Raw genomic sequence first — 14,872 nt, 5'->3', positions numbered from 1 at the left:
TCGGTAGGGTACTTTGAAACAACGGTAATAGAATTCCTCTGAAAATGGCATGCTGTTATTTAGATTTGGAACAGCAACAGTTCAAACCATGCCTCAAATCATATGGCACCAAATAAAAACTTACTATAATAAATCTTTAGCCTGAGCGTTATTAATGGGCTCAACCACTGATTCCAAGCAGGAAGCCTTTCCTCTATGAATAATCCTATCTTTTTCTTCTTCCAACAGATTCCAGAGGGGTGACTACCACATTGACGTCTGTATCAATGACTACCTGGATGTGTTCTGCCCTCACTATGAGGACTCAGTCCCGGAAGATAAGACTGAGCGTTATGTCCTCTACATGGTGAACTTTGATGGCTACAGTGCCTGCGACCATACTTCCAAAGGGTTCAAGAGATGGGAATGTAACCGGCCTCACTCTCCAAATGGACCACTGAAGTTCTCTGAAAAATTCCAGCTCTTCACACCCTTTTCCCTAGGATTTGAATTCAGACCAGGCCGGGAATATTTCTACATCTGTGAGTATACAGAGATTTATCATGTTGTAAGGCAGCTGCAAGAACCCAGACTGATTTTTTAGCCGTGTTTCAGAGAACTGCAGAGAGCTGGACTCTGCATTATAGATGTCTCCTTGTACATGCATACATCAGGATCCCTAGATACATTAGCTGGGAATTGAGAGCACAAATTAGATTAAACACACAGCGCCTCTCCCCCTATGAAATTGCGTGTCAGCCTGTTCAGTGAACCACTGCTGACTTGTATTTCTTTTAAATGAAAATGGCTAGGACTTCTCCAAAGCTCAGGAAAAGAAAAAGAGATTCCTGAAAAAAGAATTAAAGGAAATAATTAAATTTACATAGCTTGGAGTCGTTGGATTTCTCATTCAGGTGTCAGCAATATCCTTTCAATCATCCACATTTTCAGTTGGAGAAAGCCAAAACTCCTGCAAATGTCAGCAAGCTGATGATAAATACTCGCTTTGCACCAAGGAGAAAAGACAATTATTAAGAGCAGCTGTGTCTTTAAACAGGAACGAGCATGAAGAAGTATCTTGGTTTTTTCTCCATCTTACACACCATTACTTCTTCAGGCATCATACTGGTCATGTATTCTAGGTAAATGCTTCTCAAACTTCACTGTGCACAGGTCACCTGGGGATCTTGTTATAATGCAGATTCTGATTCAGGGGGCCTGGGGTGGGGCCCGAGATGTGGTATTTGGAAAGCTCCCCGGTGATGCCACTGCTGCTGGTCTATGGCCCACAGTTGAGTTAGCAGGGTTATAGGAAATACCTAATTTAGGCAGTTTACTGTGTATCTGGACTTGCCTTTAACTAGTATCAGATATTTAAGCTATCTGGCCTTTCCCACGTGTTTTGACTGTCAGCTGAAGGAGTTAAATGTTAAAAGTACTTTGTTCAGAAGTACATTTACTGACCAGCTTATCATGGCTCAGAAATTTGGGGGATGCAAGATGAAAAGACACTCCCTGTCCTCAAGGAGTGACTGTCTAGTGGGGAGCAGACATTTAAGTAGGCAGTGAAAGTGGAAATAGACAGTTGCTGAATGCCGATGAGTGCAGGGAGCCGTGGGAACGTAGGGGAGGTTGGACCTCACCTGCTTGGAAGAATCAGGAAGTGCAGAGCCAGGCGGGGCCTCCCAGTGTTCTGAGCTGCTTGTCACCTCTGCCTGCCAGGCAAACGAGATAAAGAACGTTCCTGGTTTTCTGATTCATTTCTTCAATCCCAGTGTCCTCCCCCACCTCTCCTCACCCACATGTTTTAAGTCTACAAGGATTTCTAGCTCCTCTTCTTCTCCAGAAAACAGAGTTTTCTAATAAGCCGGATTTCCCCATCACAAGGGCACTCTCACTTATTGGAATTGAATTTAAGAAGGAAATTGAACAGCACCAGTTTTATTATTTCAGTACATATTTCAGTCGTTAGTCATGAAGAAACATGTAAAAGTCTCGATAGTATCTCACGTTCGATCCATAAAATAAGAAAAGGAATATTGAGTCCCGTGGATGGAGGAAACACTAGCATACAGTGAATTCACATGTTCTCAGGCAGCAGGCTCTTGCCTTTTGCTGATTTTTTACTTTGTGAAAGAATCTCATTCAGCAAAGGAAAAAAAGGAAAAAGGAAGACTTCAGCTGTGGGACAGAGACTCATTAACTGCCTACCTCTAAAATATCATACTGATGTAAGAGGAAATTATTACCAGTTTCAAAACTTTCACATGGTTTCTCAGATTAACAAATAGCAACAAAAGCCAAAAGCAAAAATGAATAGAGGGCACGAAGATGGGAAACATACTCACTAGCTAAGTAGCTGATTGCATGATTATTAGAAATTATAGAATCCATTGAGGTTCATAAGCAAGATGTTATTATTCAAATACACCCATAGTGCTTATGACTGGTTTTTCCTCATTTGTGGTTAAATTCAATATTTCACTAAAAATCATTATGTGTCTTCTATAACATTCATTTAACGGAGTCATTTAACTGTCAAGGGCTCCTGTCAAAGTAATTGTTCAAAATGCTTCAAAATATCAAGAGCTTTTTGCTGTTCAGCTGAGTTTAACCTGAATTACTTCTTTTAATGAAAGGTAAAATAGCACAAAATTAGCAGCAAAAAGACGTTCATTTACAGGAAGCGCAGTGGCCTGGTCATCAGTTAAATTGAATTTTCAACCATGTTTTAGAACCATAAGAGCATCCTTCCCTGTCTTTTTAGTAGGGAAAGGGTTTCCTCTCTTCCTTTCACTGCTGAGAGTAGACGTCTTACAGACGTTTCATATACTGTGGTCGTCTTACAGACGTTTCATATACTATGGTCATAATTAAACTAAAGGATTCTTAGGGGAGAATTGGCCCTCAGTTGAATTTTCCTCTTTCCTAATGTGCGTGGAATGAACAAGATGATTGGGAAATGGCTCTTTTCCCACTCATTACATTACATAGAGCCCTACTGCTGATCTCAGGAGCCAGCCTGACTGCCCACTTGTCAGTTTTACAAAACGTCCTTACTAGGCCAGGGGTAGATTTCAGCTCCTCAAGGCCTTAAAATCTCTTCCAAGATTTCCAAGAGAAAAATGAAAGCTATAGCCTTTTGACGGTCCTGCTTCAAGGTGCCGGAGGAAGGCTTAAGCTCAGGGGTGACTGCAGAGGACCGAAAGTCAGATACAAGCTTGAACTGGGGGGGAAGGGAAGAGGAATAGTTCATAACGGGAAGTCCACCTCATCACTTAGACTCAGGACACAGATCGGAGTGTTCTCATCAAGTTCTGCTTTATCTTCAACAAGCTTTATTTCCTGCTTAATTTCTCCAAGTTATACAAAATTAAGAAAATACAGTAGTTGGAAATACCTCATGAAGTTTCCTGTTTACGTTAAAAATAAAATACCATTCACAATTCTAGATCCTTTATTTGTCCCAAGAACGACTCTATGCCATGTCTTCCTTTCCCTGGGAACAGGCAGTGTACTAAGTTGTTGGAATCGCCGATTATCGGTCAGGCAGACTGAGCCCATCCTCTCAATCTGACAGATACTGTTTTTAATCTACAGGAGTTATTTTGGTAAGAGATTGGCATACTAAAATAACTAGAGAAGGTCGGTGGTTTTTCTACCAGTGGTAGATTTGCAGAACTGCCCATCAATAGATTATGGCAATAGTCATTTATATAGACTTCCTAAGGCAAAGAGTTATTTTAGAAACTTCAAAAATGCTCATTTTAGAAATGATTCTCATAAACATTGACCTAATGAGGACATGTTTGAAAGAAGTTTTGTGTCGTTATTTTTAAATCAGAAGAGGCGAAGGGGAATAAATAAGGGCGCCATAAGTTATCTTTGTAAGTTAGTAGAACTGCTGGTTTTGAATGTGTCCTCTTCTGTAAAGTAAGGAAAACTGAGTCCTGGGCCCTTCTCTTGACCTAACGAGGTATATGATTTTGGATAAATCATCTAATCTCTCTGGGTTTCTATTTCCACATCTGTAAAATAATGAGGCTGCAATAGATGATTTCAAACTTTCTTGGAGCTTTAATATATTTTAACATAGGGTCTGCACACTAGGGTAGAGTTAACATCTGTAAAATGGCCCAGCCCAAAGCCTTACTTAGTAGATGTGCAATAAATGCCAGTTAAAGGGATATTTTTAAGGAAAATGGAGAGTGGAGCAGCATATTGGAATTATTGAACTAGTTCTACATTGGCCACGTGATCCACGCCACCATCATCCACTGTCTTGACTAGTGTGGCAGGCTCCTATCTGTTTCCCCTCCTCATGTCACTGCTCTGTCAAAGCCCTCCAGAGACTTCTTCTCTCACCAAGACAAAATCCAAAGTCTCTAACCTGGCAAACAAGGTCCTCTGAGACAAGTCCTCTTCTCCTCCCCACCCTCAGTCTCTTGGACTTCTCCTCCTACCATCTCTGCCTATTGTCTCTATTCCAGCCACCCTATCCTCCTTGTTCATCATACGTGCCCAGCACCCCCTGACATCAAGGCCTTGGTTCTTTATCTTCTCTCTGCCTGAGGTTCTCATTGGCCCAGGTATCCACATCCCTTGCTCTCACTTGCTTTAGGTTGGGCTAAAAAATGTCTTTATCTGAGAGGCTCTTCTGACCTCCCTATATAAAGATAATATCTGTACCATTCTCTACACTCTTAACTCTGCTTTATTTTCGCTCAAGCACTTATCACATTATATATTTATGCTGGTTTGTTCATGGCTATTTCTGCTCTATGTCCTCTATTATATTGTTTGGCATGTAGTAGATGATCAATAAATAAGGCTCACTAGTGTTTATGTAGCACTCACTCTGTTCCAGGCACTGTTCTAAACACCCTCCTGTTCTCAAAACAGCACTATGAAGTACTGTTCTTATTTCCCATTTTACAGGTGGAGAAACTGAGGCACAGAAAAGTTAGGTAACTTGAAAAAAGTTCACACAAACGAGAAGTACGTAGCTAATCTGAGAAGAAATTAAGTGAGTAAACAACTAAAAGGAAGTGAAGAGATAAGGTCCTAGGTCTTATATGCTTAAAAAGAAAAAATATAAAAAAAGATTAGAAATTATTAGCACTACTGTTTAGAGAATATTACTTTATAAACTCTACTGGAACCCCAAATCAGGTAGTGCAAGATACATTTTAAACACATTTATACATTTTCAGCTCTCCAAAGGATACTCTTCCATCTCAACTGTATCTTCCCAGATGGTTGACCTTTTTAATACAATAACTTCAGAAAAGTTGTATTTTCAAAGAAATTCTTCTTAAATCCACTGAATATTCAGCATCCAGACTAAATTATGATTGCGCACTCGATTCAGGAAACGAGTGATTTTTAATGAGAGACCTACAATAAGGAAGACAGGTGTCATTTTCTTAAAATGATACTAAAAAGGCAGAGAATTCTTCTAGCATTTGCCACATGTAAGGTATAGCTGATCTCCTTCAAAAGAAGATACTTGGAGTAAAGATAGTTTATAGTCATAGCGCTCAGGTGGAATCCAGGAGTTTCTGGGAGATTATTAGGGAATACTCTTGCTAAGCTTATTGGCAAGTAAACTTGAATACCCATGATGCTTTAGTTTTACTCCTTCATAATTGACATGGTGATGTAAGTGTGGAGCTGGAAAATGTCCATTTCCTTGAAGTTAGAATCCTAAAAAATCTCATCAATGAAAAGAACTTTCAAGGAGCTGAAGCTTTCTGCTCCAGTCTTTTTGGTATACATATTTTTAAAAATTAGAATGAAAATCATGAGGACAGTTTATGTTTCTATGGGCATCATTCTTCAGTGCATACTTGAATTTATGTGGCTAACTGCTAATTCTCTGCTTTGTGTACTTGAATTAAAATTTACAGTCTTAAACTGTGAAGTAATTTTAATATCTACTACACAGTTTTTAAAATTGACAAAATAAGAAACCTAAGTCCTGAAGAGGTATCTTATTGAAATGATCAAGATCAGCTTCAGAAACCATTTGATTGTATAAGATGGTTACTGACTATCCTTTAAGAAGTGTAAGAATATTCAGTAAATCCAGAGAATACTAATATAAAGAAAGTGCTTCACTTGCCAACGGGATATGTTCCAAAAGCTTATTTACAGGTGAGTTGTTTGGAACTTAGAGTGCAGTTTCTCACACAAGTGTTTCTAAAATCAGGCAAGCTCTCTATAATGTGGAAAATCTGCTTAACTGTAATGTTGGTTTAAAACTGTATATTTTAAGTGAAAAAAATAGTAGAAAACAGCACATAGAAGAGTTGTTGAGTATTTGTTGAATGAATAAATACTGTAATAGTAAACCAAATAGAAAAAGCAATTAAAATTTTTCTTAGATGATACTGTTTGAGACAAGCAGATAAATTAGAAGCATTAGGTTTTGCTGCACCCACTGCAGCAGTTCCCTAGTTTCTTAGTAACATTTTTTGTTCATATGCTGGGGATTATATCAAAGGAGAGGGGGATACATTGCATCAAAGGAGAGAGTGGATCACGGTTAAAAAAAAAAAAAAAAAAAGAAAAGGCACAGACTCTAGTGAATGCACCCTTGGGCTCAAATCTCTCTTCTATACTCTTAATAGCTATGTGACTTTGGGTAACTTAACCTCACCAAGCCTCACTTTCTTAATCTGTAAGATGGGTATATAATAATCGTTTATTATCACAATCTTTCTTATTTCCAAGGCTCAATTAAAGAAATATTTTTAAAGGACCAATTGACTACCAAAAAGGTAACTTAAATAATCTACATCCTCAAAATTTTGCACCCTTTGAAAAGTTATGGCAACTTGAATAGCCCTGATTGATATTTTAGTTTAGTAAAAGAAAACCTCATAAATGCCTCATAAAAATTCACATTTTAAGCTCATGCCCTATACTGTGAAGGAATATTATGCCAGTTTTACATATGCCTGAGGAAGTCTTCATCCCCCTTTAGATGTCTGGATTTTCAGCAGCTTACTTTAGTAATCTGCATTAAGAATTATTTTGGTCTTGACAGTTCACATGAATCTGCCTTTCTTTCTGAGTTGTTCTTATTGAAATAGAAGAGTGTCAAAACGGCATATTTATCAAAGCAGGAGGTAATCTTTTTCATCTTTCATAGTCTTTTACTCTTGCAGGGGAGGTGACCTGTAAGTACAATGTACTTTCTTAAAATGAACAACTCAATATTTGCTTCAACGTGTGTGTGCATTTTGCTTTTATTATCGAAAAATGTTTTTGATTACTGGAGTCTTATTTTAGCATTAAAGGTTCTAGCACATACTTCAGCTGAGATTCAAGGGGCTTATAACTGAAATTTCCAGGACTGTGGTCAAATACTAATGCACCTCCTGCATTTTTTTTAGGTATGTAGAGTCAGAGCATGGTACTTAGTGATGCATATTTATATTAACAGAGAAGGGAGTTGAAGGGCAGTGTTAGGAAATCGACAAATTTTAATATTTTCTAAAGTGGAAAAGAATGAATATGGCACAGACATCAAGTAGTAATTGCTCAGATACAGAGTATATCTTAGTTGCTAAAATTTAGGGTTTTTCTTAAGTTTTAAAAAATTTTTAACAAACAATGAAACAGTTTTTCTCTACTTAGACACTAGACGTTTGTCTGGGATTGTATCAGATTTCTGTCTGAAAATAGTCATTCTATTCCCTTCGTATACTTCCAGTGGTCTTTAGTGAACCTGCAAGAATGCACCTTTTTATTTAAAGAATGAGTTTAGAGAATTGTGTCTGTTTCAAGTTGTCCCTAGCCATCTTTTAGGAAAGCTTGAATGGATTTCAAGGGCTCTTAAATGAAGGTTAAATAAAGAACATAAAAGAGGATATTTAGAGACTTCAGGATATTCTTCTGTGTTAACTGTAGGTTTCTCTTATGAAAATGGTTGTTTATTGCCAGGTACCCTGTTAACCTGAACGGGAAGGCTGGGCGTCCGCTCAGGCACGGCTGGAGCACAGACGCTTCACCTGGTGTGTTTCACAGAGTCTGAGTGAAATCAAAGGTGGAGGAGGCAATTAATAGGAACAAAGGATATTTTAAAACACTTTATTATTTTTAAAATTTTGGGCAGTATCATTTGATCAAGTAGGGAGAATTTTAAAAAGAAATGCATGCCCTATTAAATGACTAAAGGATGAGATACTGTTAAAAAGAATCAGAGAAATGAATGCTGGGTTTATGAAAAAGGAAACTGGGGCAAACATCACTGCTTAATAGATTTTGACTTTGGGACCGTTCTTAAAGTTTGCAAAGGGAGCCTTAAAACCTATTGAATAATTGGGGCTTGCTGGCAATTCATGGTATCAGCCATAAGAAACAGAAGACTCATAAGAATTCTTCCCATTGCTCGAATTTTTCAAAGGCTGCGACACTCAGATAAGAAGTTCAAAAACAAAATAATTTCTGTGTTCCTTTTAAGAGTTTAAAATGCTATAAGATTGAGGGAACATGTAGAGTTCTGACCTCCTAAGGGGGAGGAAGGAATTATGTCACCTTTTGCTTCCTTTTACCCCACTGAGACTAAATGCTGATGTGGAAACAAATGAAAGGACTGTTCTTTTTAATCCCTAAATGTCAGAAGTGGCCGCATCGCCGAGAGAAAAAACACACCTGATTAATTGTGTAATTTCACAGGGAAGCGGTAATTGTCAGCCTTATAAACAAGTAATGTACTAATTTGGTTTCAGAGTTAACTGAAAGCAGTTTAATGAGCTGCTGTATCATGTGTATGTGCAGTGTTACATAGAGCAGATGCCAGGAGAAATGGAAATAACACACCAGTGACACTTGGAATAACAGTGTTTATACTCCATTGACTTTGGGTTGTCAGTGTGCGATTCTCTGTGTTTCCCTTAGTAACTTATTAAGGCAACTGAACTCCAGTGTGATGATGTCTAAGTGTCATTTGTTGTAAATTAACACAAGCATGCACACATGAAATGCATAGTCAATCTTCAGAAAAAAATAGTACTTCCTCATATAGACGACCAAAATATTATCCACGAAGCATGCACACAGAGTGAGAAGGTGACTCTGTCAACATTGTGCATGCTGGAAGAACAGTATTTTGGCCTTTCGTCAGAAGAAATACTATTTCTACAGATTTTCCCGCTCATCTATTCGTGCTCTATTTTAACAGAATGGTCGTGTAACTCTCAGTTTGAAAGTTGTCAGACAGCCTCACAGCAGGCTTATATTATCTACAGAGTTCTTTATGAGGAAATATAAATCACCACAAATGAGACTTTTCACAGCCAGAGATATGTAGAAATTTGTGTCAGTGCTTTGCTGGCTTGCTAAAAAATATCTCTAGGCTCCAGAGCTCTCTCACAACTCATCCCCACTCCCTACCCTTTTGAGAAGCAATTCTCAAAGCTTGAGATTTATGGTCCAGAGGGCTGATAGTGGCTATAAAGTTTTCTATTTTCTCTTTTCTTTAATATTAATGCAGAGAACGAGACATTATCATTCATTATTTTAGTTCATGAGTATCCTGTGGGCTTGAAATATGGTTTCTGGGGATATGGCTTACCTCTGTTTAATGGGGGAAATATGTGGACTTTGGCAACAGGCTTCTTTTCCATCAAATATTTTTAGGCAGGTTGTAGAAAGTCCACGTTAGGAACAGTACTTTAATAGATGGGCTATATCCAGGTTTAGTTTTAAAATTTAAAGCTTTACAAAATATTAATTCATTCTGAGCCCCAAAAGTAAAGTATCATGAATTGGAGAATAGCCAGCCAGTCTATTATTGTTAGAAATTGGAATTACAATATCTTTTTCATTTTACTATTTTCAGAGATGTGCAATATTTCCAACTAGTTTCATCTATGTTAATGTTACATAAGTTTTAGTTTATAGTTGGCACTCCCATTTACAGCCAAATCTTTAAAAACAATGTCTCTGAGTCATTAAGAAAGAATATATATTGTTTTTAATTTGAACCTGCCCAAATTTTAGTAGCTCCAATATCTGGATTCTAATGTAAACTGTCTTTTTCAGACTTATTTTTAACAAAAGTTTCTCAAAGTCAATTTTTTCTCCCTAAGTACATTATCACAGGCTCTGACTAAAATCTGAATTGATGAGGTTTCCCTGTATGTTTTGCTTTAACCGTTTCAGTGGGTCCTCAACCTTGAATTCAGAACTTCTTGCTCTATTGTAGGCCTCATTTTTAAGGAATAAATCTAAACAAGGAGAGTAAAAATAGATGCCAAATATAGGACAGGTGATTTTTTTTTTTTTTTTTTTTTTTTTTTTACTTTTAATAGATTGCTTAAAGTTCTTGCTATATACACCAGGAGCAGGGGCAGTTCAGTTCGGTCAACTTTGAGACCACGTAATGAATATTGTAATGATTTAAATAAAGGTCAGTTCAGAGTTTTTTTGGGGGGTTTTTTTCCATAAAAAAAAAAAGAGAAGATTGCGTCAAGAGGAAGACAGTAAAGATGTGAAGTGCTGATTTGACAGGCAAGGTGGAATTCAGGTCTCAGGGCTTAGATACTATCCTAACTTTAGTGCCCAACCTGCATAGGGGAGTAAAAAAGCATCCTTTTGCTAAAGGCTTACTCATACATTGCCTGAAAGCTGCTCCCCTAACAATAATGCTCCCCGTGATAATCATAATGATGTGATTTAGCACTTATTGCAGTTTTACTATGTGCCAGGCACTGTATCAAACACTCTACTTATTTTAACTCATTGAATTCTCATCTGTGAGGTGGGTACTATTATTATCCCCATTGTGTAGGTGAGGAAACTGAGGCTGAGAGCGGTTAAGTAAGTTGCCTGAGATCATGTAGTTTGCAGTGGAATCAGGATTTGAACCCATGCAGTTTGACTCCAAGTCTAAACTTGTTATTCACTTATATCATAATAAATATTTTTTATAATAAATATTTTAAAAGAAGTTAGAAGGAGAGAGATTTGAAGCACCCTTGGCAAGTGATTAGGTAAGAATTCAAGGCAGACCCAGCTCTAAAAATGGCTAATGTGATGTACAGAGGGATGTTTCATGTCAACCTATCCCTGAGACTCACATACTAGGATGCTTATGGATTTTTAAAACAAAGTAGAGCACTATTGAATGGTTTGTGGTGTCAGAACATGATGACATAATAAAATGTGTCACTCACTCTCCCTGCTTCAATTGGAATGAAGACATTTAATGATTAGCGAGACTATTGAAAGTCTATGTCTCTTTGGTACCCTGAGTCATTTTTCAGAGGTTTAAACTTGATGAACAGAATCAATAGCACATTGTAGGCATTGGTGGATATTACGCAAAGCCTGGTGACTGTCTCAACATCGCAGCTTGTTAACATGACACGCTGGGGATTGCCTGTTGCCTTCGCTCATCCTTAAGCAGCACAGCAGCTGCAATTACTGTTTCTATTATTATTAGTTGTACTTGCTGTTGCTGTCGTTGTTATTTAAAATCCACGAGTTTTTCACAGACTTGGTTATTACACATTTTTGCAGATTCAAGAAACAGGAGTAGAGATTCTACGAGAAGAAGAGCCACTCTGAGAACTTACAGCATTTGAAATCTTTAGAATGAGGTTCAGGAATCGCAGCAGCCATGTGCAGCACCCAGATATTTTTTTTAACTTTTTATTTTGTATTGGAGTAGAGTTGATTAACATTGTTGTGTTAGTTTCAGGTGTACAGCAAAGCGATTCAGTTATATACATGTATCTATTCTTTTTCAAATTCTTTTCCCAATTAGGTTGTTACAGAATATTGAGCAGCATTCCCTGTGCTATACAGCAGGTCATTGGTTATCCATTTTAAATATAGCAGTGAGTCTGGGATTGACAAGCACCCAGATTTCACACAGAAGGGGTCCTGGCTCTGATTCATGAGGGTGGTTGTCAGAGCTGGGGAGACTCCGGGCAGTCCTCCAGAGAACAGGCTTCACACAGCGCATGGGGCTCCTCTCTCACCTGCCTCCCTCTCCGGATAAGGAAATCAGAACAGCAAGGACTGTGGGATCAATGACAAGACACGTCTGACTGGAATGGAAGGTATTCAGAAAATAAAACTGGATAGATTGAGCCAGACTGTTGAGGGCCATTACGTCTGGTCTGAAGAATTAGGAACTTATCCAGCAGGCACTAGGGAGTAGTATGTTTCTGAAATGGAAACTCATTTGGGCTTTATAACTACATTGAAATAATTAGTTTAGGGCTAGATGCAGGCTGGCTATCCAATAAAAGCTAGCAGGTAGTGAACACTTATCCATCCCACCTATTTACATATGTTGTCTCATCCATACACACCTTATTTCAGCTATGTGTTATGCACTATTATTGTTCCCATTTTACAGGTGAGGAAGCCAAAGCACAGACAGGTCAAATAACTTGTCTAAAATCACACTGTCCATGTGTGGCGATGGCCAGAGTTGAGCATCCTAACTCCAACGTTCATGCTCTTAGCTCTTTTCCCTGAATGGCAAGTAATGTTTGGAAGCTTATTCCATAAATACTACTGGTACTTATGAAAAAATTATTCTCATCTCAGAGATATAAATACCCTTTACTTGAATTTCTATTGTTTCTATATTGCCTTCAGCTTCGTTGCCATTGCTGCAGAGTTTTAGGGTGTTTGGTTTTTTTTTGTGTGTAGGTTTTTATGATGTTTCTGTTAAGTGAAGTTGCTAAATCAATAACAGTTGCTGGATTATTAATCAAATACCTGAATTTCTGGCCTTTTGATATGATGTGTTTATTACTAAAGTCCATTTTAGAAGATTTATTGTAGTTATTTCCTAAAATATTTATATTAAAAATGCTATACAAATCCATTTGTTAAACTTTACTTGGGCTGTCAGTACTTGTACATCATTAAATTTGTAGAAAATCTACAGTGGCTATAGAAGGATATACTTCAGTATTATGTATTCTCATTAGTCAACCCTTCAGTTCTCGCTGAGCTGTGTTTACCAGGCTGCTGCAAACAAGAACTAGGTAACCCTGTGGGAGTTTTTGTATTTCTTATACAACTATAAAAATTTTTGTTATAAAATGAGTTCCTTTTACAAAGTGGTAGACTTTGTTAAGTGAGGATAAGAATCAGAAAGCCACATAAAAATAGAGAGGAAACAGGCATGATATCAAGTGATAAGAAATATTCATTTTGGACCAATAGTTTAGAAGGAAAATGTGTGCCTGGGGAGGAAGGAAAGAATAGTGAGTAGTTCCTGTAATATTCTATTTTAATATTCTATATATATAACACAAGGTTTTTGGAAGGTACATTAAAGAAGTGGGTACCTATTGTCTGTGACCTTTCGTGCTTGTCAGTTTATGTTTTCTTCTCCCTGATGTTTAGTTAGAGTCTGATGAAAAAGGACTATATCTAAATGGAGCCATGATTTGGTTTTGATTAAAGGTCAACAGTGATGTATATTTAATCACTATTTACTACTTATAAAGTTAGACAGCAATCATGTTTTTAACCATATAATATGTTCTGATTCTTAGACAGTAAGACCATTATTTAATAGGTTCCTTTTAAAAATACTATTAAGTGCAGAAAAATAGATGAAAATGAGGAGATCTGGGTCTTGAGTCCGTCACTTATTAGGTGTGTTAATTTGGGTGGAAGGCTTCAAGCCATGCCTCAAGTTTTCCATATATAAATGAGTTAAAGTGCTAGTTTAAAAAATGGTATTCTTAATATTGATATTTGAAAGGCAATTAGTTACTTTCCGAGTTTCTGTCAAAATTAATGGTAGCTACCATGACAAGTTTTTATGGGTACTTTAAATTATACATCTACATGTGTCAAAAATAGTTCCTCTCATCATCTAGTTTGAAATACACTGGTGGTCAGAAATAGCTGACTGTCATTTACTCACAAGGGCATTTTTCTCACACTCTTTGCAGGATCAAATATGACCAAAATGTATTAAATTAGTTCACTGTGGTTCATTTAGAATATTCTACAAGGGTAAAGATGCAGAAATACCAGCCTGTCACTTAGAGAACCATTCTTTGGATCATGTCCAAGTCTGCAGTGGTCAGTTGAATTCGTTCAAAATATTTTCCAGGGCCAACTAGAAAATTGCTTCACCATTAGCAGGTTTTATGCACCTGTTTTTTTCCCCATAGAGTCTCATACCTGAGAAATATAGAGAAATGTTCTTTTCCTAAATTGAAAAACTCAGCTGTAGTCTAAATGAAATGGGATAAATTATCTTTTTCACAATTATCCATTAAAGGAAGAATTAGAATTAATATTAATCACAGATGTTTCATCAAGTTTTATTATCAACCAGATTGACTGCCAAAGTGCTTTCTGGAAGACATTTTCTCTCCCTCCCCCGCCTGCTACTGAGAACAAACTGTTATTATGGGTCCTTAGATAAAGATTAATGGTTTTGGCAATTTATTTGAGGAAATCTGTATTTTACTGTACATTCCACTTCAGTTCAAGGCGTCTCTGAAAAGCATGGCTTGTCATCTCCTTGATAAAATTATACAGTGAAGACGCAAGTTGGTATAATTCTTTCCACCATCAGAAACAGATTAATCAATAAGGAACCCAAGGATTATATCACCTGACCCATATTTTTTAAATTGTGGCAAGCCTTGTTTATAGATAAAATAAGCAAAATGCCTATCTAATCTTAGAATATGAGCAGCTATATTTTTACCCATCACCCTTAAATTTCATTTTTATGTCCACTCTCTTTGTGGAAAAATTCATCTCCAACTGCGTGACCCTTATAATAATTATGAATATTTGATAATGTCCCTCATCCATTTGCAGTGTACCCCATAGATGAGTACTATATTCATTAAGGTTTTCCACTCGTAAACAATTTTTATCAATTCTA

The 14,872-nt window shown here is 37.2% G+C and overlaps 1 protein-coding gene across 9 annotated transcripts in view; it reads left to right on the top strand.

Moving 5' to 3' along the window:
• EFNA5 (ephrin A5) overlaps positions 1–14,872 on the top strand; it is a 277,269-nt gene that overhangs the window by 229,770 nt on the left and 32,627 nt on the right. For all 9 annotated transcript variants that reach the window (XM_082380119.1, XM_082380117.1, XM_082380118.1 and 6 more), the window contains one exon: positions 229–521. In XM_082380119.1, coding sequence (XP_082236245.1) covers positions 229–521 — 293 coding nt within the window. Of the gene's footprint in view, positions 1–228; positions 522–14,872 lie in introns of those variants that run through there.

This window comes from Balaenoptera borealis, assembly GCF_965194805.1.
Source record: "Balaenoptera borealis genome assembly, chromosome: 2".
Classification (NCBI taxonomy): Eukaryota; Metazoa; Chordata; class Mammalia; order Artiodactyla; family Balaenopteridae; genus Balaenoptera; species Balaenoptera borealis.
The sequence above is the reverse complement of the archived record's forward strand: the minus strand, read 5'-3'. Positions and strand labels throughout refer to the sequence as shown.